The sequence below is a fragment of the Bombus vancouverensis genome, chromosome 16 (genome assembly GCF_051014615.1).
Source record: "Bombus vancouverensis nearcticus chromosome 16, iyBomVanc1_principal, whole genome shotgun sequence".
In the NCBI taxonomy this organism is placed as follows: domain Eukaryota; kingdom Metazoa; phylum Arthropoda; class Insecta; order Hymenoptera; family Apidae; genus Bombus; species Bombus vancouverensis.
In genome coordinates this window covers 6,958,333-6,982,668 of record NC_134926.1, presented here as the reverse complement: position 1 = coordinate 6,982,668, position 24,336 = coordinate 6,958,333, and the positions used below count along the sequence as shown (strand labels likewise).

Below are 24,336 nucleotides of genomic sequence, written 5' to 3'. Positions count from 1 at the left end.
TAAAATTTTTTGGGATGTTATATTTGAAGTATAGAGCTTTTACTGTCTGATGGCAAAACGATTACCGGTTTATCGCGATTCTGTGATCCTCCATTTCCACTTCGTGCACACGCGAATATTTAGATAAGTATATTTGCCAAAGATAGGAGAAGAAGAATGTTAAACGTCAGATTTTTCAGTCTTAGAAATAGAGTATAAACGCGAGTGTGTGCGTACGCGTGAAAGCACAATTTTACACGAACAAATATGGTGCACGAACAAATTCGAACTAGTCGGAGTAACTTACATGAGACATGTTTCTACTTAACAAAATTTCTGATCTCTTCAGCGCAAACTGTGCGATCCTTTTTTATATTTTTACAAAATTCATTCACGTGGATAATCCTGTTGATATTCTTGACCATTTTAATTATTTATCGCAACTATTTATGCGAAAATAATTCTACGCTTTCAGTATTGTTCTATTAGTATTCTGTGTACAGAGTGTTTCTAAAACATTAAATAAGTAGATGAGTTATCTTATATTAAATGAAATTTAAGATGTCATTTAGAATTTTAAGCCTATTATTTTCATCAAGTATACAGTGATCATGAAAACAAGTAGGAAAAACATAATTTTAAAAGACAATTATTTTAGAAATGCTTTGAACTGATAAATGCATGTACTTAATTAACAAAAGTCTTATGGTTGGATTGTGGATATCAATACACATTCACATTCTTATGAATGTAAAGTAATGAAACCAAAATGTAGATTTTGTCTACGAAATACTATAAGAAGTACTTTACTTTGAATATTTTATAGAATATATATCCAGTAAATTTTTGTGTCTTTTTCCATAAATGTATAGGTATCCACAGTCTGCTTATGATAGCTGTGTTAGCTCAACTTTTGTAGAAGAGCCTTCTTTTTCTACGTATTTAGTACTTAGTATGTAAGCACTGCATTTTATCTTAGACGAATTAGGGTGAATCGTTTCTCCATGACTGTCAATCCCGCTCCTCCTTCTCCTTGGACTGACACGCAGTCCCAAAAGCTGATCAAAAACCGCTGTCCGCATAAAATCAAAAAGAAATGAGGATGTGATTGAAAGTGGCTGAAAGGAAAATTGTAAAATTCGTGCCAAAATATGAGATACCGAGTTTTAGTCTGTAGCGACTCGTGTAAACGATAGCTAATAAGTATTTATTAGAGCCGTACTGAGAATAGCGTGACACACATAGACAAGTACCGTGAATTAAGTGTAGTTTGTTGTTGGCAGATGTTGAGATAGTAGAAATGTAAGAGAAAGAGGAATATTCGTTGTTGGAAATATGTCAATCATATTCTATCGCAGAAGCTATATACGTCCATGACTTTTTTACACTGATAATAAGCGTTCCAAGTGTAATTATATCAAGATTGCAAGAAGAATAGGCTTTGAGATGGTCTCTGATGTCATTATTTCTATTTTATTTATTCTATTAGTATCATATTAATATTCTCATATTGCTGTAACTGAATGAGAATAAAACATTAAATAGCGTGATTAGATTTCACTTGGTACCATTGGATTATAGATTATAACCCAACTATTGTCGTTATCTCTGATCCAATGATGCTAGTTTTAGAAATTGGGGAAGTTTATCAGTGAATTTTCAGTAATATAATCTTCGATGAAGATGAATTTTTACTAGACCTATTAAGGTCTATTCTTCCTGCAATTCTGCTATAGCTGCTACAATAATAAAAGACGAAAACGGAAGAAAAACAATAACGAACGTACTACTATTATATTATTACTCTATAGTCGCAACATTTAATCGTATATATACGTATACATATATTAAGAAGTAAATCATGTTATACAATTAACGGAAGACGCAAGAGGGAAGCCGATTTCAATTTGTAGCTTTCTTAATCGACGAGACGTAAATTGAATTACAGACAATTGCAGTTACATACAAAGAAAATGATTCTAAACTTTTTTAAAGAAAGCGCAATTAACGAGTAAATAAGTTACTCTGGTTCAACGAGGGAAATAAATTCGACAGAAGGGAAACTTGATGAATCGGAGAAGTTACGCTTAGAGAAGGTTACAAAGTCTATTAAAGAATAAAAAAGAAATAAGAAGAAAATTAAAAAAAAAAGAAGTAAAGAAGAAAAAAATAGCAAACTGTTGATTTTTAATAATTTATTTTTTAGCGAATCATTTTCTCATGTGGCTCAAGCACGATGAGTGTTTTCATTGTGAATCAACTAGTCAACACTTCCAGGGCTTTTCCCTAATTATTATCTGATGCATAAGACGCTGTTCAATCGCGCTGGTTGTTATCGCCAAATGTTGAAAAGGATGAAACTATATTCTGCGTACAGGATATCTAATCGCTGGCTTTCTGATAGTGATTTATTTTTTTATCGAACGCTCACGACCTGGAAGGGTTGACCTATCGTAGGCACATTCGCTGCTATTGATGCATATGGTGCGTCGATGCAGAATCAATTTCTTTTTCAATATTTGTATCTTTTTACATTGTTATTAATATGTTATATTCGCTCGGTATATCCCTCAATTAGTTATTAAGTTATTAGTTGTTGTAGTGTGCAATATTGAATCATAGTATTATATTTTGTATCTTCGATCAAATGATCTAGGAAGTTGAAGAAAGTATGAACGTGTTTATTATTTAATATATCTTTTAGAATTGAATTATTTCAAGTAAACACACTTCCGATGAAGTATTTCGATAACAGCGAATGTGTTAAACAAAACAAACAAAATAACTAACTAGATAACAATCGAAGGAGACCCAAATTTCTGTTGCACAAAAATAAAAAAAGAAGATTGCATCTGATGCAAACTTGAATGGAGAAATATTGTTACATTTATCTGGTTGCTTGTGGTTGAATATTTTTATAAAAGGACCGTAGTGCGTTCGAATACTGATTACAATGGTAAATTAGCGTGCGACATGCTAAGCAATGCGAAACGATAAACGCGTATTTCGCATCTCTTTCAGATAGACGCTTTACGAAACTTAACAAAAAAAAATACTATTTACCAGCGATCAGCAGTGCCGTATATATACACACATAATATATATACATATACATATATATTTATACTGGGTGTCTTCCCCGTGAATATAACGTTAACTATGACATTTCCAACCGTAGCTCGTATACAGTAGCATCTTCAACTTCCGGTCCGCCAAATTAATTCCGCGCTTAAGCAATTTTTCAATCGTTTACTTTTGTGATTTTCTTTATTAGGACTTTTCAAATTTGATTTACAATCGCGGATCAAAAGCTTTGATGTTCGTTAGTATTGGAATATAATAAACTTAGATTTATCGAAGTATGACAAATATTTCATTAATTGTGTAATTAAGTTGTAGAATTTTTTGGCGGACGCGAAGCTGAAATTTTTAAATAAGTGGAATCGAAAATTTCGGCGATGGGATGCGACGAAATTAACATAAAAACGATATTACGAGAATGAGGAGAACTGCTGTTAATAATTTTGGATCGAAATTCATAAGTATATTTGTAAAATAATTTATTTGAGAAATTCTGTTACAATTTTTTCATGTAACGCATTGCATTTCTCCTCGAAAGCATCTCCCATAACAGTACGTATGTAGTATTGAAAAGAGGGGATTTTGTAAAAAAGCAATTTGATGAAAAAGAAAGGAAAACAAGCGTATTCCCGTGGTCGATGTTTAGATTCATAATTACGCTCAATATATTCACTATATTCAACAATTATGTACCGGATTGTAAATGTGTTAATACATACATATATATACTTATATAAAAAAGGTAAAAAAAAAAAGGTCGTCGTATAAAGCTCATCTTCTCGTCACTCGACCACTCGTCGTCCACTCGTTTGAATAACAAGATCAATTAAGTTGCTGAAAAGCAGGCACCGACTAACGAAGTTAATTATGTACCAGCCACGAGACACTCGTGAGATAACGTAGAATCTCTTCACTGTCGGACTTGATATTCATCTCGAGTGCCCTCGTACTGATTCTGCCCTTCACTGCTTTCTTTTTTCCTTTAAAATCCTCTCACTAGATGGTGAAATGCGTCCTTTAAAAATGACTAGCTAAAAACTAGTTTCGATATTTATTCAGTTACTAAATTCGAATTTGAATTTTAGTTTGAGATTGAGAACGAATCTGAATGTAAATTCGAACATTATTCTATCAAAGAGTTTTAATTATTTAATTGTTACTTAATGGACAATAGAATGTGTCTGATGAAACTCATGGCACAAACTGAATTACCATTTGGATTCCTTCTTCCTTTATTTTTCTTAGAATATTATATTCATATCTCGAAAGGTTCTACAAACAAAAAATACTGATAATATTTCTTGATTAACAAAAATATTTCATTAAATGGTACATATTAGTACCATTTATTAACCATTCCAGATATTACAGTTTTCATAGACTCTTAACTCTCGCAACAGCATAACATGAAAGAACTCACTACAGAACCTATCTCTCGCACGTCTTAGTTCTTTTTAAAGTTTCAAAACCTGCAACCTGGCCGTTCTATGAACGTCTCCTATCCTCTCGGACATTTTTCTGCCAGCAAAGCTGTAATCTTCGTACCGAAACTCATGTAGAACCTCGAAACCCAATTTGTCTGCGATTCGTTGACTGTAGTTAGAGGCAAATACACCAAAAATTATCTCTGGGAGCACGTGCTGCTCTAGAACGTCACCGTCGATCGATGTTCTCTTCATTGTACCGTTCAACAGTCCTCGACCGAACTCGATACACTTTTCTACCATTTGGCGGCCGATCCCTCGGCCTTGGTAACGTGGATTAGTGCCAAGATAAAACAACTCCAACGCCCCATTTGCATTGTTCCTCTCAAAAATATCTACGCTGCACTGAGTCTGTTCTTGGACCAAGAAGCAGCAGGATTAATCTTAGTTGGTTTCTTTAAGAAAATTTTAAAAAAGATTGTTCTAATAACGCTCTGGTTGCTATTGATGACACTCTAATTGAAGTTATGAATTCCAATACAGGCCAAGTCCACGAATTTGCTGCGATTCGTTATTGATCTTATTGATTGGTGGGAAGAAGCGAACTAGCGCGTGGTCTGGAATTCATAGCTTCAGCTCCGAAGATAAACTAGTACTGTTACAGTCACAAGAAACGTCTTAATCAAGTTCAAAAATACATCTAGTTCTTCCGAGTCTCTAAATAAAGCCTGTGATGGTAGCAAAGCAATTACCGAATAAATTGAAGATAACACTTGATCTAAACGAGGCAATTTAGCCAATCATCAAGAGACACTTACGTCATCGAGAAGCTTGACAAGCTGCCTGCACGTCTGGTGCCTCAGGTTCTCCTCTATGAACACCTCTAGCTCATCCTTTACTCCTTCTTTCGGTCTAGCCTTCAAAGTGATAGAAAACGTTCGGTGAAAATCACTTAAAGAAAGTTAGAGGAAAAACTGGCTAGCTACTATGGAAATGAATGAAAACTTGCATGAAGCTTGTTGAACGCCACAGCTGCTAATTCATTCGTCTTCTTGTCAACAGCTATCAACGTGGTACCGTCTTTGATGACTTCCTTGAAGACTAACAACATCTCTTCTGGAGCTCCATCTTCTTCAAACATCCCCAAACCTATTGCCAGATTTTCCTGTTTCATGGTCTGAGCCTGTATAGCCAAAGCATCCTCTACTTTGTCTCTGGTGAGTAGTTTGTAGTTCAGTTCATCATCAGACTCCAGAGACATGGCTGAGAAGCGAAATGGCAAAACTGGAACTAAAATTTCCAACAGGACTTAATCCATTCACCATTTTGTCTCATGAATCCTTTCTCCGAGGGAGCTGCTCGATTAACAATTATGATAAATATAGATAATATAGATTTTCATATAAATTTCTGTGATTTAACGTTCGACTAATTGTTTTATCAATTTTATTCAAGATGAAAGGCGTTTTTATCTGTTACCTGTTGTTTTGACAGGCTGATAAAGAAACAGATAGGAAGCAACACGTGCTGAGACGACTGGCAGCGATAACTCAGTCATAGACCAATATTTGAGGAAAATGATGTTCCCGGCTGCATGTGCGACAACAGAATGAAGCTAAATTCGAGTAGTTTCTTCCAAGCGACCTACACTCTGGCTATTAAGGCCTTTGTTGGCACAGCTCTGGTGTCTTGATAAGCAGCCTCCGCTTCAGTTTTCAGCGTCCAATTAATGCATATCGGGGAAACGCTCGTATTATCTGCGTACAAGTTGTAGAACTATAATCGACGCACTATTGTTTTTCAAAGCGAGTACTCTGAACTGCTTGCATCATTTAGGACACGTTCATAAATAAAGATTATCATGTCGAATACTTGGACGTGATAGATAAAAGAACGATTCAAAAGAAGGATCGTTAAAGAATAATTTGTTTATTGTAAAAGACCCCTTGACATAATAATACTTGAACAATACTTGTTTCCCCTGTATGTTTTGACGGAATAAGACATAACGTGTGTAAGAAAATATTTTTAACTAGTACTCTTCACTGATTAGTAAATTATCTGCTGACACACTATACATGTGCTACCTTATCGCGTGCAAGCACTCTAAACTCGATTACAACAATCAGATTAACTTAATAACGCAAGGTCGTGGAAGTATATATAGACACTGAGCCAATTTTCTTCGTATTGTACAATTTTATGCAAGAAAATATGTATTTTCTGTTGTATCTCTAAAGATAAACCTATCAGTAACCTTCTTATCAAATTACTTCTTAATAAGTAGATTATGGATATTCATATAAATTCATATTTTTATAAAAAAAATAATAGAATTTACACAAAGATTTGTATCGTCTAACAGTATAACAATATTAACATATTATTATATTATATATTCTTGCACATTATATACACCCTCGTATCTTTCGATCTGCCATAAATTCATAGAAATCCGCAGTCCAATAATAAATTAGTGCCCTAACTAGTTACATTCAGCCTAAAATAGTCTTTTAGCCACTAGGAGACAGTTCAAATGTTCGTTTCCTATCCTCTCGTTGAAAGATTTCCCATTAAACTGGAACTCTTTGTAGTTGGTTGACACCAGGCTCTCGAATCCACACTTTGCTGAAATCTTTTGTGAATAGTTTGATGTCATGATCGCAGACACTAGATTAGGCACTGCTTCCAGATTCTGTATCGTGTTGTCGCCATTTATCGTAACTGGTGTCTTCACTGCCTTTCCCTTTTTCAACTCCTTTGCAACTTCTATGGATGTAGATACCAATAGTTCCCCTATCCTACGCTTCTGATTATTCGGCAAGGTAGCCAAGAACATTATTTCAAAAATACAGTCGGTGTTATAGTGCTTGAATAAATTCATCTTAGCGTCTATGTTGATCATGAAGTCTACTAGAGCTTTCGACGACTTGTACTTGCAGTTTTCACTGAATACCTCGAAAGCGCTCTTGTCTGATGAACCGTTAAGGACCTGGACAATGAAGGCAGTGTCTTTTTAATGGTTGTACGGTAATTATCGTAGATATTCTTATAAACTCGTATCTAGCAGTATGTTTTGGCTTTTTCATCCTTTTTATTTACCTGCAGCTTGTTAAAAGCCACTCCAATAACTTCTCCACTGTGTATGTCCACAGCCACTACACTGACGCCATCCTTGGCAGCATCCAGGCAAAGGTTCTCGAGTTCCTCTGATGCACCAGGTTCCGAGAGTAGGTCTACACCTCTGGATACGCTCTCGTAGACAAAGAAGCTCTTTCTCATGACATCCAGAGCTCCTTCCAGAGTTTCGTTCGTCAAGGATTCGAAGTCGATGGTCCTATCCTCTGTGGAACCCCAGACTCGGTACGGTGGCATTCCGTTTCGTTTCCTAAACGCAAATACAATTATTTGAAATAACTAATGCGATATTTATTCTTCATTTACATTAGAAAAGATGACAAGGGAAGTACGTGTGATGGGACACGCTAACGAACTTATAAATAAGGAAACGTTTGCCTATCTCAATTGCGTCCTGAAAAATTTTCTTTCCATCTTTCTATACGATATAGCACCTACAAATAGAAATTTTCTTCTTATATTATGTAAATCATAAAGAAAACCAAAAATTCTCTGAACGTCATTATTAGACAACAGATATTTATGGAAAAATGTTGGACTTAGACAGATTTGTTTCATCTAACTAATATTATAACGAGCACTGTAACCAATCAGTACGACTAATATGAGCCAGTTAGCTGTTGCGACCTCTTTGAGAACTTTGGAAAGTGTGTACTTAAAGTGTGTAGCAAAAAAGTAAGCGATGACGAGTATACTCGTCAAATACAGAGTATGTGTGGCTGTTCTAATATAGAATTAAGTTGAAACGAAATGACTGTTTTATTTTTTAATTCTATTACTGACAGAGCTCGTCATAACGCAAAATATTGCCAGTTCCTCACGACGAGTATACTCGTCGGAAACAGCTAACTGTTTAAAAAATTAGGATCACAACTTTCGACGCAGATTACTCGATTCACTACCTGTGGCCTGCCAAAAAGCTACCGAATCGCGTTAGTAACTTTCAATAACGAGTTACAGTTTAATTTTATTCCTTCTCACCTCATTTTGACTGACAGATGTGCAGACAATGCTGGATCACGCTACACTGGCCATGACCAGCCACATCCACGAGAATACAAGGCGACCTAACACCGTCGATTACCAGGCTATCGGTTGATGGATAAAACGGCACCTATGTACCGTGTTTTGAAAGACACGCGAACAATGTTATCACATTTCACGTGCGCTAGAATTTCTCCAATTTTTCCATCAGCTCTCTTTATCCTCATATCTCTTAAAATAACTGACCAAATCGGTCGAACGAGATCGAAAACAACCACACAAAGAAATTTCAATTTTTCAAACAATTCTACCAACTGGAAAGCAAGTGCATCTGCTATTACAACGAATAACATTTACGATTTATTATGAGGCGAACGGATAGCGAGGAATTCTTTGGAGTCGAATGAACCCATTATACTCGACAACAATGCGATACCCGTTTGAGAAACGTGATATATGCGAGTCAATGGAACCATATAGCTGCATACAAGGTCATGTGTCAACTTGTTGTGGATAGATGGTGGGGGGGGCGGGGGAGCCGATGAAAGTGCCGCAGAGATAAATTTAGTCGATCCACAGGCCATCAGAGGTCGTTAACCGTGTGTAAAGCTAATTTAATTAGTCAATGAGCCAAATCTTCATTGAGGATTGTCCATTACCCTCCGCCAGTGGCCATAAACTTGAAATTCTTCGTCGTTCAAGATTTTCCACTGGCAAGCCATTCGATTGATGATGGAATTTTGGTGAATTTCTTGACACGGTTCGAAGGAAGAAGAATGTTTTAGAGATGCTACTGATAATTGATTGGTAGCAGCTAGATCTATTTTTGCGAAGAAGGTCCAGCATGCTTTGGATGGCGATTTTAGCGACTTTGTCTATGGAAATATTTTTTAATATCATTATGTAGCAACTATAAATATAATAAATATTAATATTATAATATAGAGAGGGGTTAGGTTGGGGTTAGGCTGTCATCGTACGAGATAAACTCTTGCTTACTTTCTTCTGATTTATTGCACAAAGATACAATAAACAAAAGTAGGATCAAGCCATAAACCAATTGCCAATAGCATTTCTAGAAATATTTTTGCCAGCTTCATAGTCTATCCTTTCGAATCGTGTCGAAAAATCTGTGTGATTCTGTCGTCAATCGAGTAGCGCTCCCTGTCAGTCCTAAAGCTGTAGTAGTTTAAATTTTAAGCGGACAATACCACACAAGATATGGCTATCTTGGATAGTCTGGAAAACACGATTTCCAAATTGTTCGAAGATCAGCAGATCTGTCATTTGAAACAAACAAGGTCATTTGTGTAGAATACTTGTATCATTAATTTGTACCTGCATTTTTCGGAAGTATCCCCAATTAGTAAAGAATTTTCTCTGATCAATCCACATATGTTCTATGTTTTTGCTTTTTGCAAAATTTCTGCGCGTTCGTTTTAATTTTGAAGTTTTCCAAAATTGGATAGCATGATGGATGCAGATAGATTATAGTAGATGGATTTGTAAATGTGCCGATGTGAAAACGTATCGGTGATTTTACGACTGATAATATTAATTGGCAATTCCGTAAATGATAATTGAAGCGGTCCAGGGTAAAACAATGCTGTTGCAACACTGCTAACGGATTTCTAAGTTTGAAATTTCCAATTGTTCTTAACACGAGAGGGTGCATCGTCCTTTTATTTTATCGTTGGAAAATTTGGAAAAAAAGAACTTTATTTTATGATGACAATATTAGTCATTTCGTATTTGTTAATAATTTAAAAAAAAATTCAGACAATAATGAAAAATATAGCAGATATTAAAATACTATGTCTAATATCTGTGACATTTCAGAAATACACTGTTACAAAATTTATCACCGAAGACATAAAAAACTATGTCGTGAAGAAGCGAGAAGTTCAAACCGACTACCGGAAACTTCCATCGATGACAACCTAGATACTTCATTAATAGATAAATCATGAGGCACGTTTCTTTGAATTGTCACTAACAACTATATCAATTTTTATTATTAAAAATTTCATAAAAGAAATTTGAAATTACTTACAATAATGTATAATTCTCTTTGTATGTGTTTGTAGATATATTGCGTTCCAAAATTTCGATTCCGCTCCTGTACGACAACTTCAGCGAATTGCAATTGGTTGAGCAGAGCCAAGATATTATAACCGTAGTGTAACACGTAAAATAGTCAATTTGATTCGCGGGACTTTCAGCGCAGTCTTGGTACTTCCCAGAACAAGATATCATATGGTTATGTAGCTGACGTTATCGCATTCTATAGCAATATCAAATGACGAATGTTCTCAGGAAGAAGAATTGTTCGATTGGATCGCAGCCATCCAGGCTGTCAAACAAGCAAGTTGCAATAGACCAAGCTGTCCAGTTTCTAGCGCTAGTGTTTGATCGGTCGCTCGAGCAAACATGTAAAGATACATGAATATAAATCAGAAATGTCTTTCACACGTTTTACAGTTGGTAATTAATTATAGTGATGATGGCAAATGTATTGAAGCGATAGTAGAGAGTGTAGATAATAAGTATTAATTATATCAGTGATACGAGTAATTAATATATAATAAACAATGATTATAGATAAATTATTTAGTATGAAATTAAATTAATTTAATATTTAATATAAAACTGCTGAATAATTTGTCACAAAGTAATATTTATTAATAATTATTTTTGTTAATAATATATTTTTAGAAACAGTAATTATTATACAATTAAATGACGTATGAGAACTGAAAGATACAGAATACTCAATTTTAGCTCATATACTTTTTAGCAGAAATATACATTTGTATACTTTTTTGTACGATACATGCTATCTGGAAAATTTTAAATAAGTTGCAAAACCATAACAGAAACAACATTATGTGGCGGAGTGTCTTGAAAAATAGGTCGCCCATCATTATCTTTGTAGTGCAAAAGATCTACATCCATAATGCTTTTTAGTCCAAATCTTCCCGCCGCTTTTTTCGAATACAGAGATGTATACACACCAAATATGAATCCGACGTCTTTTACGGTATTTTTCGCGAAAGAAATTCCTGCAGCCATTAGTGACCTTGAAAGTCCTTGTCTACGATAATTTCTATCCACAGCGACCGCATAAAATTCCACGGCTGCCTTGGAGTTTGGAAACTTTCCATATAAATCAGCCGTTTCACTGATCTCTGATAAATAGTTGAAATATTGTTTCATTAATTCATTTTTAGGAGGATTGTTGCTGAAGGCAGCGGAAACGCCATCAGCACCATCATCGGACTTCGAATTCTTACTAACTATCATCAGGTTTACTCCGATGATTTTTTTCGATGATTTTTCTATCGCTATGATGCAAGGTGAAAAAGCGAAAATTGCCCGTATCAGTCGCTCGTGATCGATCCTCATCGATTCTTCATCCTCTATTGTTAACGAATTATTATCTCTCAAACTTTTCAACATGGTCTCTTCCTTATCGAAATTTTCATGTAAGAAAGATAAAATCTCCGATAAGTGAGTGTCATTCGCCCATTCGAAAGTATATTGATCGTTATTTGATTCCATTTTTCTATGTATCAATATTGTAAAAATGAAGATGTCAGTAAGTTAGAAATCTACTTTACCATCGTGTTTTTATTTCATTCGTTAAATCACTCTTTCACCTGAAGCAGAGTTACTGTTTATTCTATTGTCTTTTATTTATGTATACCTTAATTGATAGTTCTATATTATGTAACTTTTCGTTTATGTTGGTGACAGAAATATATTATAAGTCGATGTTTCTTGTTACATCACAATTAGTCGTGCAATGGACTCACTCTACTTAAACGTAAATTGTTGGAAGGTGTTACACATAAATAGAATCGTAAACTAGGGTTTTGATTGGTCGATATTGGAATTCGGTTCATAACATATTCATTGATAGAGCACGTGATTCATTCTCATCTCCAAACTAGCCTTCACAAACTAATCTTCTATATTCTTTAAAATTCTGACGAAGAAATATTAATAGCATCAATTTGAAAGCATGTAAGAATCTATAGGCAAATAAAAAAAAGAAGTAATTTAATCTTTATAAATCGAAAATTTTGAATTCATATTTCAATGGAAAAGAAAGAAGGAAATTTTATAAATAGCGAATAATAGTAAATTGAATTTATATATTTTTATATTTTTATGGATATAACTAAAGAAGGTGTATTTAAATAGAAATTTGTTCCATTTACCAAATATAATAAATACTGTAGTTGTATATTTTATATATATTTACATATTACATGTATTGTGTACATTTTTACAGCTGTCTGATAACTGTTATGAAAGAAGCACGGACGGAAAGAAGCTACTATAAAGAAAGTAAACGTCGGCCGATTTTTGAACACGCTCTAACATTTTCGCGGTAGAGCGCGCGGATACGCGTGCGCACGCAAGACGCAACAACAAAATAAGATGGCCGAACAGCGAAACAAATAGAGCGCCGTTGTAAATAACAAACCGTTCGAGCACGTTTCGAAACGGTATTTCTTTAAAGAACAGCCGGTGCACGGTACTCTGAAAGCGCCTCGGTCTCGGTGCTTCGTGTTCCCACGGTGTGGAATCGTGCGGGCAACGGGCAACGTGGGGTCGCGCATTCCAAGCCACGATTCACCGTTGAATGCGTCACGCGTGTCCACAAGCATCGAGGAGAATAGTCAAAGAAGAAACGAGTTGAGAATCGCACATTGCCAGGATGCAATTGCGAAAGCGAGGTTACCTCGCGTTACATCTCCGCTTACGGCTCGCCTAGCTCCTCATGCTAGTCTCGTCTTCCGAATTGCTTGGAACACAGCATGAAGGAGATGCTTGGAGGGTGCTGCGTGTGTTCTGACGAGAGGGGTTGGACTGAAAATCCACTGGTGTATTGTGATGGCCAAGGTTGTACAGTTGCTGTACACCAAGGTTTGTTTGTTACGTTGATTCTTCTTCTGCATAGAGTTGTATGCTTACAATTGAGGGTATACAATTGTAATGTTACATCCTAATGTTGTTATAGCTTGTTATGGTATCGTTACGGTACCTACGGGACCATGGTACTGCAGGAAGTGTGAGTCGCAGGAACGTAGTGCCCGTGTAGTAAGTTTCATAATTATTGCCCTGAAAAAAGTACATTGTTTACTTGGGTGTCAAATTGTTTTGCAGCGCTGCGAATTATGTCCGAGCAGAGATGGTGCTCTTAAGAGAACCGATCAGGCTGGATGGGCACATGTGGTTTGTGCACTTTATATACCTGAAGTTAGGTTTGGTAACGTGACAACAATGGAACCAATTATTTTGCAATTGATACCATCTGAAAGATTCAGTAAGGTAAAGATATCCCAAATTAAGATAGACTTGTTAATGATTATTTAATATAAAGTATGTAATGTGGTTGTTACAGTCATGTTATATTTGTGAGGAACAAGGAAGGGGTAGTAGAGCAAATGTGGGAGCCTGTATGCAGTGCAACAAGACTGGCTGCAGGCAGCAATTTCATGTTACTTGTGCTCAGGCTCTTGGCTTGCTCTGTGAAGAAGCTGGCAATTATCTAGATAATGTTAAATACTGTGGATATTGTCAGCATCATTACTCAAAATTGGTATGTGTCATACTGTTTAAAACCAAAATCTCGACGAAATCGAATCGATCGATTCCAGTAAGAATTTGATCGTTTCACTTACAGAAAAAAGGTGGTAATGTAAAAACAATACCACCTTATAAGCCAATACCCGCTGATAATGGTTCGTCAGACTCATCTCCTGAAAAGGAAGCGGAGACTCCGATAAAATCTTCGTCAAGTGGTAAACGAAAGAGTTCAAGTTCCAAATCAGCTACAAATTCTAAAAACAAATCCAATACTAGTCCAAGTCTAGAAATAAATGGCGTTGCTGACGACAAGAGCAGTAGCGGCCGTAATACACCCAAAGACAACACAACAAATTCCAGTAAATTCACCACTTCCAACTTCGTAGAGACGATCGTCACCCAATCGGAGAGTGTGTTCGGACATGACGGCACCGCGGCCACCACTGCCGCGGTGGCCGCCGCTACCATTAAATCCGGATCGAACTCGAGCTCCGGTCACAAAAATAGTGGACAAACGAAATCGAACTCCTCGTCGTCGAACAAAACTTCGAGCCACAGTAAAAAGAGAAAGACAGGGGCGCGAACGCCGACGGTAATAGGGAATGAAAATTCAAATCAATCAGTCAGTTCCGAAGCCAGCGGTTCGGTTGTGGTTGCTGTGAGTTCTGTTGTACAGCAAGCTGTATCAAGCAATAACGTGCAGACAACCATAACGGAAGCGACAAGTTTGAGTACGAACACTGAGCCGGAAAAGTCGAAAAAAGTAAATAAGAATTCGTACGATAATTTTCATTACAAACTTTGTGTTTCAATATGTTTCATATTTTGAAAGTTTTTTGTCAAGTTAAAGGTAGAGAGCCCCATTCAGTCATCATCAAGTACTCCAATCACCACTGAAGTGACCACTACACCTGTGATAATGGCAGTAACGCAATCCCAATCATCGGTTGTTACTCAATCACCAACAACCACATCGAATAGTATAGTCGTATCTGTTCCATTGACTGCGACTTCATTGTCCAATACAGTACAGAGTGTGGTGACAAGTGCTCCAACGTTATACCAACAATTGCAACAGAGTATCATAACTACCGCAGCTACTACGGAACCGAGGGCGAGTGCTATGTCGAATTCTGAAAGATTTATGTCTGAAGAAGCACCTGTTAAGAGATCTCGGTAAGTTTACATTTAAATTTTGATACTGATATTTTTTCATATGTAAAATGTCCATTTACTAATAACGTTAATAATTATTATTATCATTTGAAACCTTTTAACTAATATTAATATTATATGATATAATTATATTTGTAACATACGTGTATGTAGTTGTAATATAAAAAGAAAAGTTAAAATTAAGAAAAATCGTGAGTGTTGCGGGTAATTTGAAATGCGCGCCAAAACAGGAGGTATCAAAATGGCTGACTAGCTGGATAAACAAGCCTCTTTGTTTTTAACCTCTTCTTGCGTTTCGTAAAAAACATTCAGGTAGAAAAAATCTTGTTACATATGGATTTATGGTACTGTGAAAAATATCGTTTCATCAAGGATGCGACTGCGTTATGTAAAATCTCCGAAAAACATCGTGGCGATTGGAATGTGTTCGCGACGACGAGTTACAAGTTGTACGAATGCAAAAATGAATTCAGGAGAATTTTTTATTTCGCTTTTGTGTGATGTAAATCGTAATCGGATTCTGACAGAAATTATTGTGAACGACTGTGATTTTCTTGACGTCCTCTGATTCGTCTGTAGCTTTAAGGATACTTTGAGGTTATGTTTGTTTTTTCTACCTCAAGGGGCCTCAAGGGCAACGAACGAAGAAAAGGAGTAACGTGATGTAAATGGCAGTGCGCAACGGTCCGTTTGTTTTGAATTTTATATAACAAATCAATTTTCCAGAACTTTTCGAGTATTCTTAGTTTCAAGGCCGCACAAAAATACAGTTATTCAATACCTCCGAATAAATATTCATTTCGTTGCTTTCTCAGTTCTCAATCGTCAGATAAGCAAGAAAAGGCTCGAAAACCGAAACGTGGATCATCGAATAGTCAACCAGCACTGCCACAAATACAGTCTCAGACGCAACAACAACAGTCCCAACCAGTTTCTTCCGTGGTGACATCAGTATCTAGCAGTGCAGTGGTAACAACGTCTAAACGAGGGGGAAGAAGTAATCATCAAACTCCTCCACCTGCTGTAACTGTGGCGCCTGTACCATCAATTATTCAAGGACCAACATTGAGTGGTGGTCATTTTAGTAACATTAGTTCTGGATCTGCAAACAACATGGGACCTACTGTCAAAGAATCTCCACCCAGCAGTCCTGGTTCTGAGAGTATGAGCAGTAGTGGGCCTGGAAGAAAGAAACGGAAAAGCGCCAGCGCTGCTTCTATAACACCAACGCCTTCTGCATCCAGTACTCCGACTCTCACAAACCCAAAAGAAGAGAAGGATATAAAATTGTAAGAAATAAAGATGATTGCTATAATAAAGTGTTTTATATTACTGTACATATGCTAATTTGCAATATCTATTAGATTCCAGAATGGAGTTAGTGCACCACATATGCTAGGAAATCAGTTGAACCCAACCTCCACAATGGCACAAAAAATGTCTGATACTCTTTCCCAGGAACTTGAAGCACATTCTATTTTTACAGAAGCTAGTAATCCTACAACGAATTTGGTTGGCCCACAGCTACATAGTCGAGTGATTGCATCTGTAAGTATCTTCGAAATAAAATAAAACAGGAAAAAAATTTCTATTTTGAGATTTTGTGTTCTTATCCTAATATATTATTTTACAGATACGATCCAGTCAAACAGGTGCACAGCCTACATCATTTTCTTCGGTTTTTAATGCCACTAACAATACCAACACCAATGCCAACACTAACGCTAGTACAACCAGCACCGGTTCTTTGGGCGGTGGAGCAATACCCCAAACGCTTGACCAACTTTTAGAGAGACAATGGGAGCAAGGAAGCCAATTTCTGATGGAGCAAGCCCAGCACTTTGACAGTGAGTGTACGGCAAAGAAAAATATGCTTACAGTCGCTTGGGTTTGGTGAAGTCGGGGATTTTTAACTAAAAAGTAGTGTATGGATCATCTTTTTACTGTATTTTTTTGCAATGATGAATTTGTATACCAAAAATATTTAACCAAAATGCAAAGTATGTTGCTTCCCAGCTCGTTTGATCTACTAACGCTTAGATGGATTAAATAAAAAGTTTCTTGAAACCTGAAATTCTTTCCACAGTCGCTTCATTACTTTCGTGTCTTCACCAATTGAGAGCAGAGAACCTTAGGTTAGAGGAACATGTAAATAGTCTTCTGCAAAGGAGAGATCATTTATTGGCTGTGAACGCTAGACTTGCAATCCCTCTGACATCCCAGCCTAGTGCTCACCCAGGTAATTTATTCGAATTTTTCCATATTTAGTATTTGGAATAATCATTTGAAAATTTAATCGTCTTAAATTATAGTGAATAACATACACCCAACAGTCAACCCATCGCACCCTAATGTTTCACATCCCGAAGTCCCACCAGGTGCTGCGGCTCCTGTTCCGAGGGTGAGCAGGGAAACACGAGTAAATAACACGTACATGCCACATTCGAGCTCCAGTAATCACTCTACGACGCTAGAAAATGGCCTGCCTCCAGATCCGTCGCCTCCAGCTGCAGCTTCACTTTCACAGTATCAACACAGGACGTCGTTAGTCGCGCCCCAGCCAAGTCCAACGATCAGGTAATATATTTGTCCTGTATTCAGTATCACGCGTACTGATACTGCAGAATTTATTTTTTCCTAATCAATGTGAACAGACACAGCCCGGCCGGAAGCGCGTACCACCAAGGACAGCCTAGTAATATAGTCTCCCCTGCGCCAGCTAGTAATCCTGGTGTGGTCAGGAATTCGTCCGTTACACCAGATCCTCTACGCGGAGTACCAAGGTAAAAATCGACACTTTTATTTTTTTTGGCTTGCAATATTTGATTTAGTTAAAATGTGGCGTTGGAAACTGCACTATTGAGCAAAATGTCATATAGCTAAACGTATTTCCGTGGAAAGTAGGTGGAGCTTTGACATGTTTCAGGTCAGTGCCACAGTCGTCGAGCAATTACATACCTTCAATGTACCAACCCACAATGTCCAGTTTGGCAAGTAATCAAGTAGGTAATGTTCATAACCTTCATTCACATGGACCTTCTCCACCCAGCCATGGACCACCTGGGAAACCCAGCTGAAGATAGATGGAAAATAAGGAAGAATATACTGCATCGGATAGTAGGCGTGATGACCTGTCATCGCCGACCGAAACGTGCTACCATCCTTAAAACACGAACACAGGGAAGTCGTTTGTCCTTCGTGCTTCTTTGCTGATTGGTTCGATCTCTGACTGGTCTCTGCTCGATACAGTGTGATCAATTCGATAGATTAATGCATACTAACTAAGGAAAGTTTCTACATAGCGGGAAGAAAATATTTGCATTTATCGATACTTGTAATTCACGATTTTATTACGTGCGAATACACGCGTTATGTATGTTTGTATCATTACTTGGCGAATTTTCGAGAGCAGTTTTGTCAGTTCAAACGTTATGTAAGCTTTACATACAAACGCGATAACAGAGGCCTTGCAAATTCGAACAAAGAAGCAATCTAGAAGTAGAGATACGTTTTTTCTTTTTGTTTTTTTCCTTTGATTGCACGTCATCGAGCACGTCTGAGACAATCTTTACATCATCATCATCATTCATCATTGTCATCGACATCGTATGATGAAACAGTAAATCCGCAGATGTACAAATTTTAGACTATAAGTTAATCTATCGCGACGAATAGCAATAATGGTACGAAGTAGGTGTACATTTTATATAAAAAAAGAAAAAAAAAGGAAAATTGCGTATGAGTCTAGTGGTACGGCAAAGTCACCCATCTTTTCTACGAAGACATCTCATTTTCGCCATCTTACAAACGAAAACTCGTTTCTCGGGTTCTCTTTAGCGCACCACTGTCGACGCTTCGCAAAAATGACTACATCTTTAAAATTAAATTTGTAAATGTCTCGTAATTGATCCGTCTCATGGCTGGAACCGATGTAAATTCTAATCTTATATATGTAAAATTATATACTTAGATATATAACTCGAGCACTGCCTTCCATCAATGAAGATGGCCGTGAAACGGATCGAATAGTTATAATTCTTTATAGTATGATGGTTTTTAATGGTTTCTTCAGAGCGGATGATCGAACTACGACCGTTACATGGAAATTGAGGAAACGGTTGAAGTTATTTCTAGACAGAATGTTGCACACGCGCTTCGTTTTCGCATAGAGAGTTCATTTGCGATTGTTTTTTGTTGTACCTTGTCTTTCTCGATGGCAGCATACAGTTTACTTCGACTAGACTATCAAGAATATTGAATTTTCGACCTTTGTCGATACGAGACGCATAATCAAAAAAAAATCATTGTTAAATAATTGAATTATGAAAATTTTCATGAAAGGACATTTGCTCAGTATAAGAGCTGCATTTGTATGAATGATATTCGATTCGTTGAGAATAAGGAAATGATTATTATGGGGAGACTAATTTTCTGTCTCTCGGTTCACCAAAATAAAAAATTAATAAGTGAATTGATAAAATAGTAACATTGCTAGAAATGGAACAATCTGTCTTTCCGTTTGAAAAGAATATCTGTTTTAAAGTTAATATAGATTCATGAATTTCTTTTTCGTCCTTAATGTCTAGCTAGTAAGGATTTGTATACTAATACATTTTGTTCTGTAGTAGGAAATGAGATTTCGTAAAACGTTACCACGTTGTGTTCTTGATCAGAAAGTATTATTTTTGCGGAAAGACGATTCTCGATGAGGAAAGATAGGCGAATGATTTTAAAGGGAACCGAGAGGAACCTTTAGGCTTAAATTGTACTATAAACGCGTTGATAATACGACTTAGTGATAGATCATGAGGACACCAAGCGTTCAGAATAGCACGCAACCACTCAGGGAAAATCGATTTACTAAAATTCTGTCGAGTTTTCTTCGTGTACCTCGATTGTATCTTGCATAGAACACTATATCACTAAAGATTTTTATGCATTCATTCAATGCATTATGCATTATGCATAAATTCAAATTTATATATGCAAAACTATATAAAATATTTATATTAGATTAAACAATCTTTTGCCTAAGTTCCAATTTTTTAATTATAGCTATTCATAAAAATATGAATTTGCACTAACATTCATAGTCTAGTTATTATACATTTTGGAACCTAAACGAACCTATTATACTACATTCTTCTTTACTTCATAGTACTTAAATACCAAAAGTACTAAAAAATTAAATTAATTATAATTTTTCAAGCTTCTTAGAAGTTTTATTTTATGTATAAATGAATTAATATTTGAATCTTTTAAGGTGTACCATATGGATATGGTGTTCTCTGTTGTAAATGAAAAAAAGGAGTATTAATGACTGATGACTTAGTCAAAAGTTTTAAAGGGTTTCCAAAACGTCGGGTGATTGTCAAAGACAACAATGCGTTTATACCGATGAAGAGTATTTTATGCGTTTATTATATTTCAATGTAGTATCGCTGTATGTTTAAGATAATATACGGTACGATAGAAGGGCGAGAGAGAGGCGAGAACAAAGCGTGTATTAAGTGTGGTGTTGAAACAGAGAGCAGTTAATGATAATATTTTTACACACAGCAGACCGTGCCAAATTTTTGCAATCGAATCATTGAACTCCCTTTAAACTCGAGCAACGTATTAGAAAACGAAGTTGTTCGAGATTTTGGGACTGGAATCGCCTTGATGAAACCTTTTCTCGATCGAAGATGATAAAAGGAAACAAACGTAAATTGAACAGAACGTCGCTCCCTAATTTCGACATTTCCATGCTCTCGTTTAATTTTGTGTTCACTTTTCAATTATTCGTGTACAAATAAATTATTGTGTTCCTAAATCCAATGTGGATCGACTGTCGGAGATTTTTGTCGCTTGAAAATTTCACTTTAATTTGACCAAAGTCTTCTCTAATTCTGGGCCGCAATTGGATTTATACAGAATAGACAAGAAAAAAGGAAATTGTTTTTGCGCTCAAAGTCGCTGAAACCTTTTGGACGAACATTGTACCAAGACATTTTGATAAAGATGTTTCTCCGATAAATTTTGTATAAACCCAATGTGGCTCTGTCCATTAGGATTTTCTATTCGCTTGTAGTTTAATTGTAACTTAAATGTTTGGTACGTATATACTTATGTACGCAAGAGTTGATGCGTTTAGGCTAGATGTATCATTAGATTCGTTGATATTAAGAACTTATGCTCACGATGATGTTCTCGAACAAATTAATTGTTCCAAAAGACGAATCAGCGAGAAACAAATGAGCAAAAGTCTATTTATTCGAACGATAAATTGGAGGCTGCTCGAGTACAGTGGAAATGGAATACACAGGACCCATTAGTCCCGCGTACGATACTTTTGTTTGTCAAGAAACTGGCGTTAGGAGACATTCAGGCATTTGTAAATCATGAAACCACAATGTCCAGGCGGCAGCAATGCTTTGATTGGCCGAAATATTGGCACAGATCGTACCCGTAGCATTTTGATACTCGAGATCTCTTCGCTAAGAGTCACTGTTGGACAGTTAAAAAAGAATTAAAAAAGAAAAAAAATAAGTGTGCAAGTGAACCAATCTTGGCGCCGTTTGTGAAGCGTGTTTTCATTTTTCTACGAGAGTTAGCTGATATCCCTCCCAATCTCTGGACGAGCGAACAGAAACAAGCAACTCATATTGTAAAATAATTCTACTCGAAGAGAAAGAGAAAAGAAACTGGAAAATGGAAAGGAGACAAACACTTATCTGTCTCGATGCACTTGTTGGTTTTCCCAAGAAACGCGCCAGTTAAATATAAAGCGTACTGTGTGCTAGATATTGTAAAAAGGTCAAGGGTCAAACACGGCCACGTTCTTGGGACAGCTGGCAATTTGTAGAAAGCGGTAGCTTTATGTAAAAAGATAAAAAAAAAGGGTGTAATCACGAGGACACTTCAAAGGCTGCCGCGTCCTCCGGTAGTCTTTTGTATATTTTCAAGTGAGAAACAAGCATGAGCAGCTAAAAATCCGGGGCTGCTCCGTGGCTAGCTACCTTTAAACTGTCCTCTACTACGTACGTCTATTATTGTACCCGTGTAAGGATATAAAGGAAGGAGCATACCGATCGAAATGCCATATGTGTTTCCACACAGGGGAAAAAAAAAACTGAATTTTCTAACGTGAGAAAAGGCTGATTGTTTTTTTAACGCGTTTAGTGTAACGATTCACCGAAATCTTGTCCATTTCCTAGGTGCATCCTGAGTTTAACACTGTCAATGCTCTATCTCGGTTACTTTGTTTTATGCGCTGCTTAATCGACGAATTTTAATTTTAGCTTTTAATTTATTAGAACTTTTATCTTTATATGTTCTTTGGTTCCAGATCTAAGACTTTCAGTTCTAAAGGAATCGTTATTTTATTATTATTATTATTATTATTATTATTATTATTATTATTATTATTATTATTATTATGAAAACCGACCCTCAGAATGTGTTAGAAGTGTCTTGAAAAATACATTTGAAGAAAATGTAAGTATTCAGATGTCCAGTTTTATCTAATAAATTCTCAATAATCTATATGTGAAAGCTACGTATATGTCTTTTTAAGTTTGTCATTTTAAATTGGACAAAATATGATAATGCTGTGAAGAGCACGTGTGTCGAACAGTGAGAAGAGCCACTGGCTTAAATTCAGGAGAACCAGCGCCAACGAGACTAGGCTCTCTGCTTCGAATTGGATGCCTAGAAAGTTTCACTTTTATATGTACATCTGCTAAGATTTTACACTGTCGAATCTAAAGGATTGAAGGCCTTCCTCAGGTGCAAGGGATGGACGAGAGCTCATAAAAGGAGTTAACTCGACTAAAGACGACGCTTCTGACAACAACGTTGTATAATCATACGCTCAAATCTTTCTCTCTCTCTATATATATATATTTTTTTTTTTTTTTCGTCCATCGATCAAGAAAGTTAAAGCTGGAAGTTTCGTTTGTCATTGGTGCACACGATTCATTTAGAAGCGTCGTCACGGAGTCGCGTGGATCGGTTCCGAATCCAGGGATGTAAATCACTGTGCGATACGATTTTGTAATGTAACTGTGCATACGGAAGCATGTAATAAAAGAAGAGTAAACGACGACAGCATCGTTTCACTGGACCGACGCATCTCCTCTTTCCAGATCCTTCCGTTCCTTCTCTATGGATCCTTTAACAGGAGGAGTAATTATTTGGAGAAGGTACCTTCTGAGAGCTACAGCTGCTCCGTTCAGTTTCAGATATCAGTATTAGTAGCAATTTCTTCATTTATCATACAAAATAATACTGGTAAAAATATAAATTAGCAAAGAACAGACCGGACGATTAGAATTATTTTCAGATATAAAAGTATGTATTAGATTTTACTTATTTGTTAGAGTAAATGTATTTTTTCTTAGGAATACCTACTTATGAACTAATATACCTTGAAATATACTTTTTAGTTGGTTTGAAGCGGCTGTCGAAGAACATTTTGAACATAGGATGGAAAGTTTGTTGATTTCTTCTGAAACAAAGAGGAATAGCGTATATTTACTCGTCTATGGAGGCATGGATGGCTATCTCCAGACAAATCCCTGACGTTTGCCTCAGTGCCGGACAACGATCGTGGGAAGGCTCACCTGCGACCTCGTCTCCGACGAATCAATATTACACGAGACTGTACGAATACGCTATGTTTCATGGATAAAGCTGAAAGACTCTCTTACCAGAAACAACCAATTGATCCTCTTCATATATTCAACGTAAATTAAATAAATCAATGAAAATGAATAATTTCCATGTTAATGTTAAAGTCGACGATTAACTTCTCTATAGAGATGTTCGCTTTTTAGTTGGTAATTTGTACGATGGGTAAAAATTCACCCAAGAGAAATATATGTCGCAGACAGGTTGGCATTTTGGGGCGTTCGATGAACCTTTACTTGCTTTACCGTCGTGAATGTAGCCAATATTTATCAGTACGAATGTG

At 36.4% G+C, this 24,336-nt stretch overlaps 4 protein-coding genes across 17 annotated transcripts; 1 reads left to right on the top strand and 3 right to left on the bottom strand.

Annotated features, from left to right (window-relative positions):
- Positions 1-3,522: 3,522 nt before the first annotated feature.
- LOC117154613 (uncharacterized) lies at positions 3,523-6,267 on the bottom strand. Of its 4 annotated transcripts, none has more exons than XR_013060398.1 (5): positions 5,964-6,267; positions 5,494-5,774; positions 5,303-5,401; positions 4,404-4,895; positions 3,523-4,332 (listed from the first exon to the last, which is right to left on the bottom strand). XR_013060398.1 is itself a non-coding variant. In XM_076625576.1 (5 exons), the coding sequence occupies exons 1-4, from the start codon at positions 6,040-6,042 to the stop codon at positions 4,515-4,517; spliced, it is 840 nt and encodes a 279-aa protein (XP_076481691.1). In that variant the 5' UTR covers positions 6,043-6,267; the 3' UTR covers positions 3,523-4,332; positions 4,481-4,514. The 4 variants fall into 4 exon arrangements, 3 of the variants coding, with proteins under 3 accessions (XP_076481691.1, XP_076481692.1, XP_033185639.1); XM_076625576.1 differs by having other exon boundaries at positions 4,481-4,895; XM_076625577.1 differs by having other exon boundaries at positions 3,523-4,895; positions 5,494-5,839.
- Positions 6,268-6,397: 130 nt separating this feature from the next.
- LOC117154612 (uncharacterized) lies at positions 6,398-11,164 on the bottom strand. 2 transcript variants are annotated; one of them, XM_033329746.2, is made up of 3 exons: positions 10,660-11,164; positions 7,587-7,872; positions 6,398-7,476 (listed from the first exon to the last, which is right to left on the bottom strand). In XM_033329746.2, the coding sequence occupies exons 1-3, from the start codon at positions 10,860-10,862 to the stop codon at positions 6,985-6,987; spliced, it is 981 nt and encodes a 326-aa protein (XP_033185637.1). In that variant the 5' UTR covers positions 10,863-11,164; the 3' UTR covers positions 6,398-6,984. The 2 variants fall into 2 exon arrangements, with proteins under 2 accessions (XP_033185637.1, XP_033185638.1); XM_033329747.2 differs by lacking the exon at positions 10,660-11,164 and adding an exon at positions 8,604-8,744.
- A 101-nt stretch (positions 11,165-11,265) lies between these two features.
- Positions 11,266-12,474, bottom strand: LOC117154614 (uncharacterized). 4 transcript variants are annotated; one of them, XM_076625578.1, is made up of 3 exons: positions 12,341-12,474; positions 12,227-12,265; positions 11,266-12,074 (listed from the first exon to the last, which is right to left on the bottom strand). In XM_076625578.1, the coding sequence occupies exons 2-3, from the start codon at positions 12,227-12,229 to the stop codon at positions 11,457-11,459; spliced, it is 621 nt and encodes a 206-aa protein (XP_076481693.1). In that variant the 5' UTR covers positions 12,230-12,265; positions 12,341-12,474; the 3' UTR covers positions 11,266-11,456. The 4 variants fall into 4 exon arrangements, with proteins under 4 accessions (XP_076481693.1, XP_076481694.1, XP_033185641.2 ...); XM_076625579.1 differs by having other exon boundaries at positions 11,266-12,070; positions 12,341-12,473; XM_033329750.2 differs by lacking the exon at positions 12,227-12,265 and having other exon boundaries at positions 11,266-12,171; positions 12,313-12,473.
- Positions 12,475-13,017: 543 nt separating this feature from the next.
- Positions 13,018-23,469, top strand: Alh (coiled coil domain containing protein Alhambra). Of its 7 annotated transcripts, none has more exons than XM_076625573.1 (13): positions 13,018-13,541; positions 13,636-13,715; positions 13,782-13,946; positions 14,020-14,217; positions 14,302-14,967; positions 15,037-15,380; positions 16,196-16,669; positions 16,745-16,928; positions 17,014-17,233; positions 17,467-17,619; positions 17,750-17,957; positions 18,035-18,163; positions 18,307-23,469. In XM_076625573.1, the coding sequence occupies exons 1-13, from the start codon at positions 13,433-13,435 to the stop codon at positions 18,455-18,457; spliced, it is 3,081 nt and encodes a 1,026-aa protein (XP_076481688.1). In that variant the 5' UTR covers positions 13,018-13,432; the 3' UTR covers positions 18,458-23,469. The 7 variants fall into 7 exon arrangements, with proteins under 7 accessions (XP_076481688.1, XP_076481687.1, XP_076481686.1 ...); XM_076625572.1 differs by having other exon boundaries at positions 17,693-17,957; positions 18,285-23,469; XM_076625571.1 differs by having other exon boundaries at positions 17,693-17,957; positions 18,282-23,469.
- Positions 23,470-24,336: the final 867 nt, after the last annotated feature.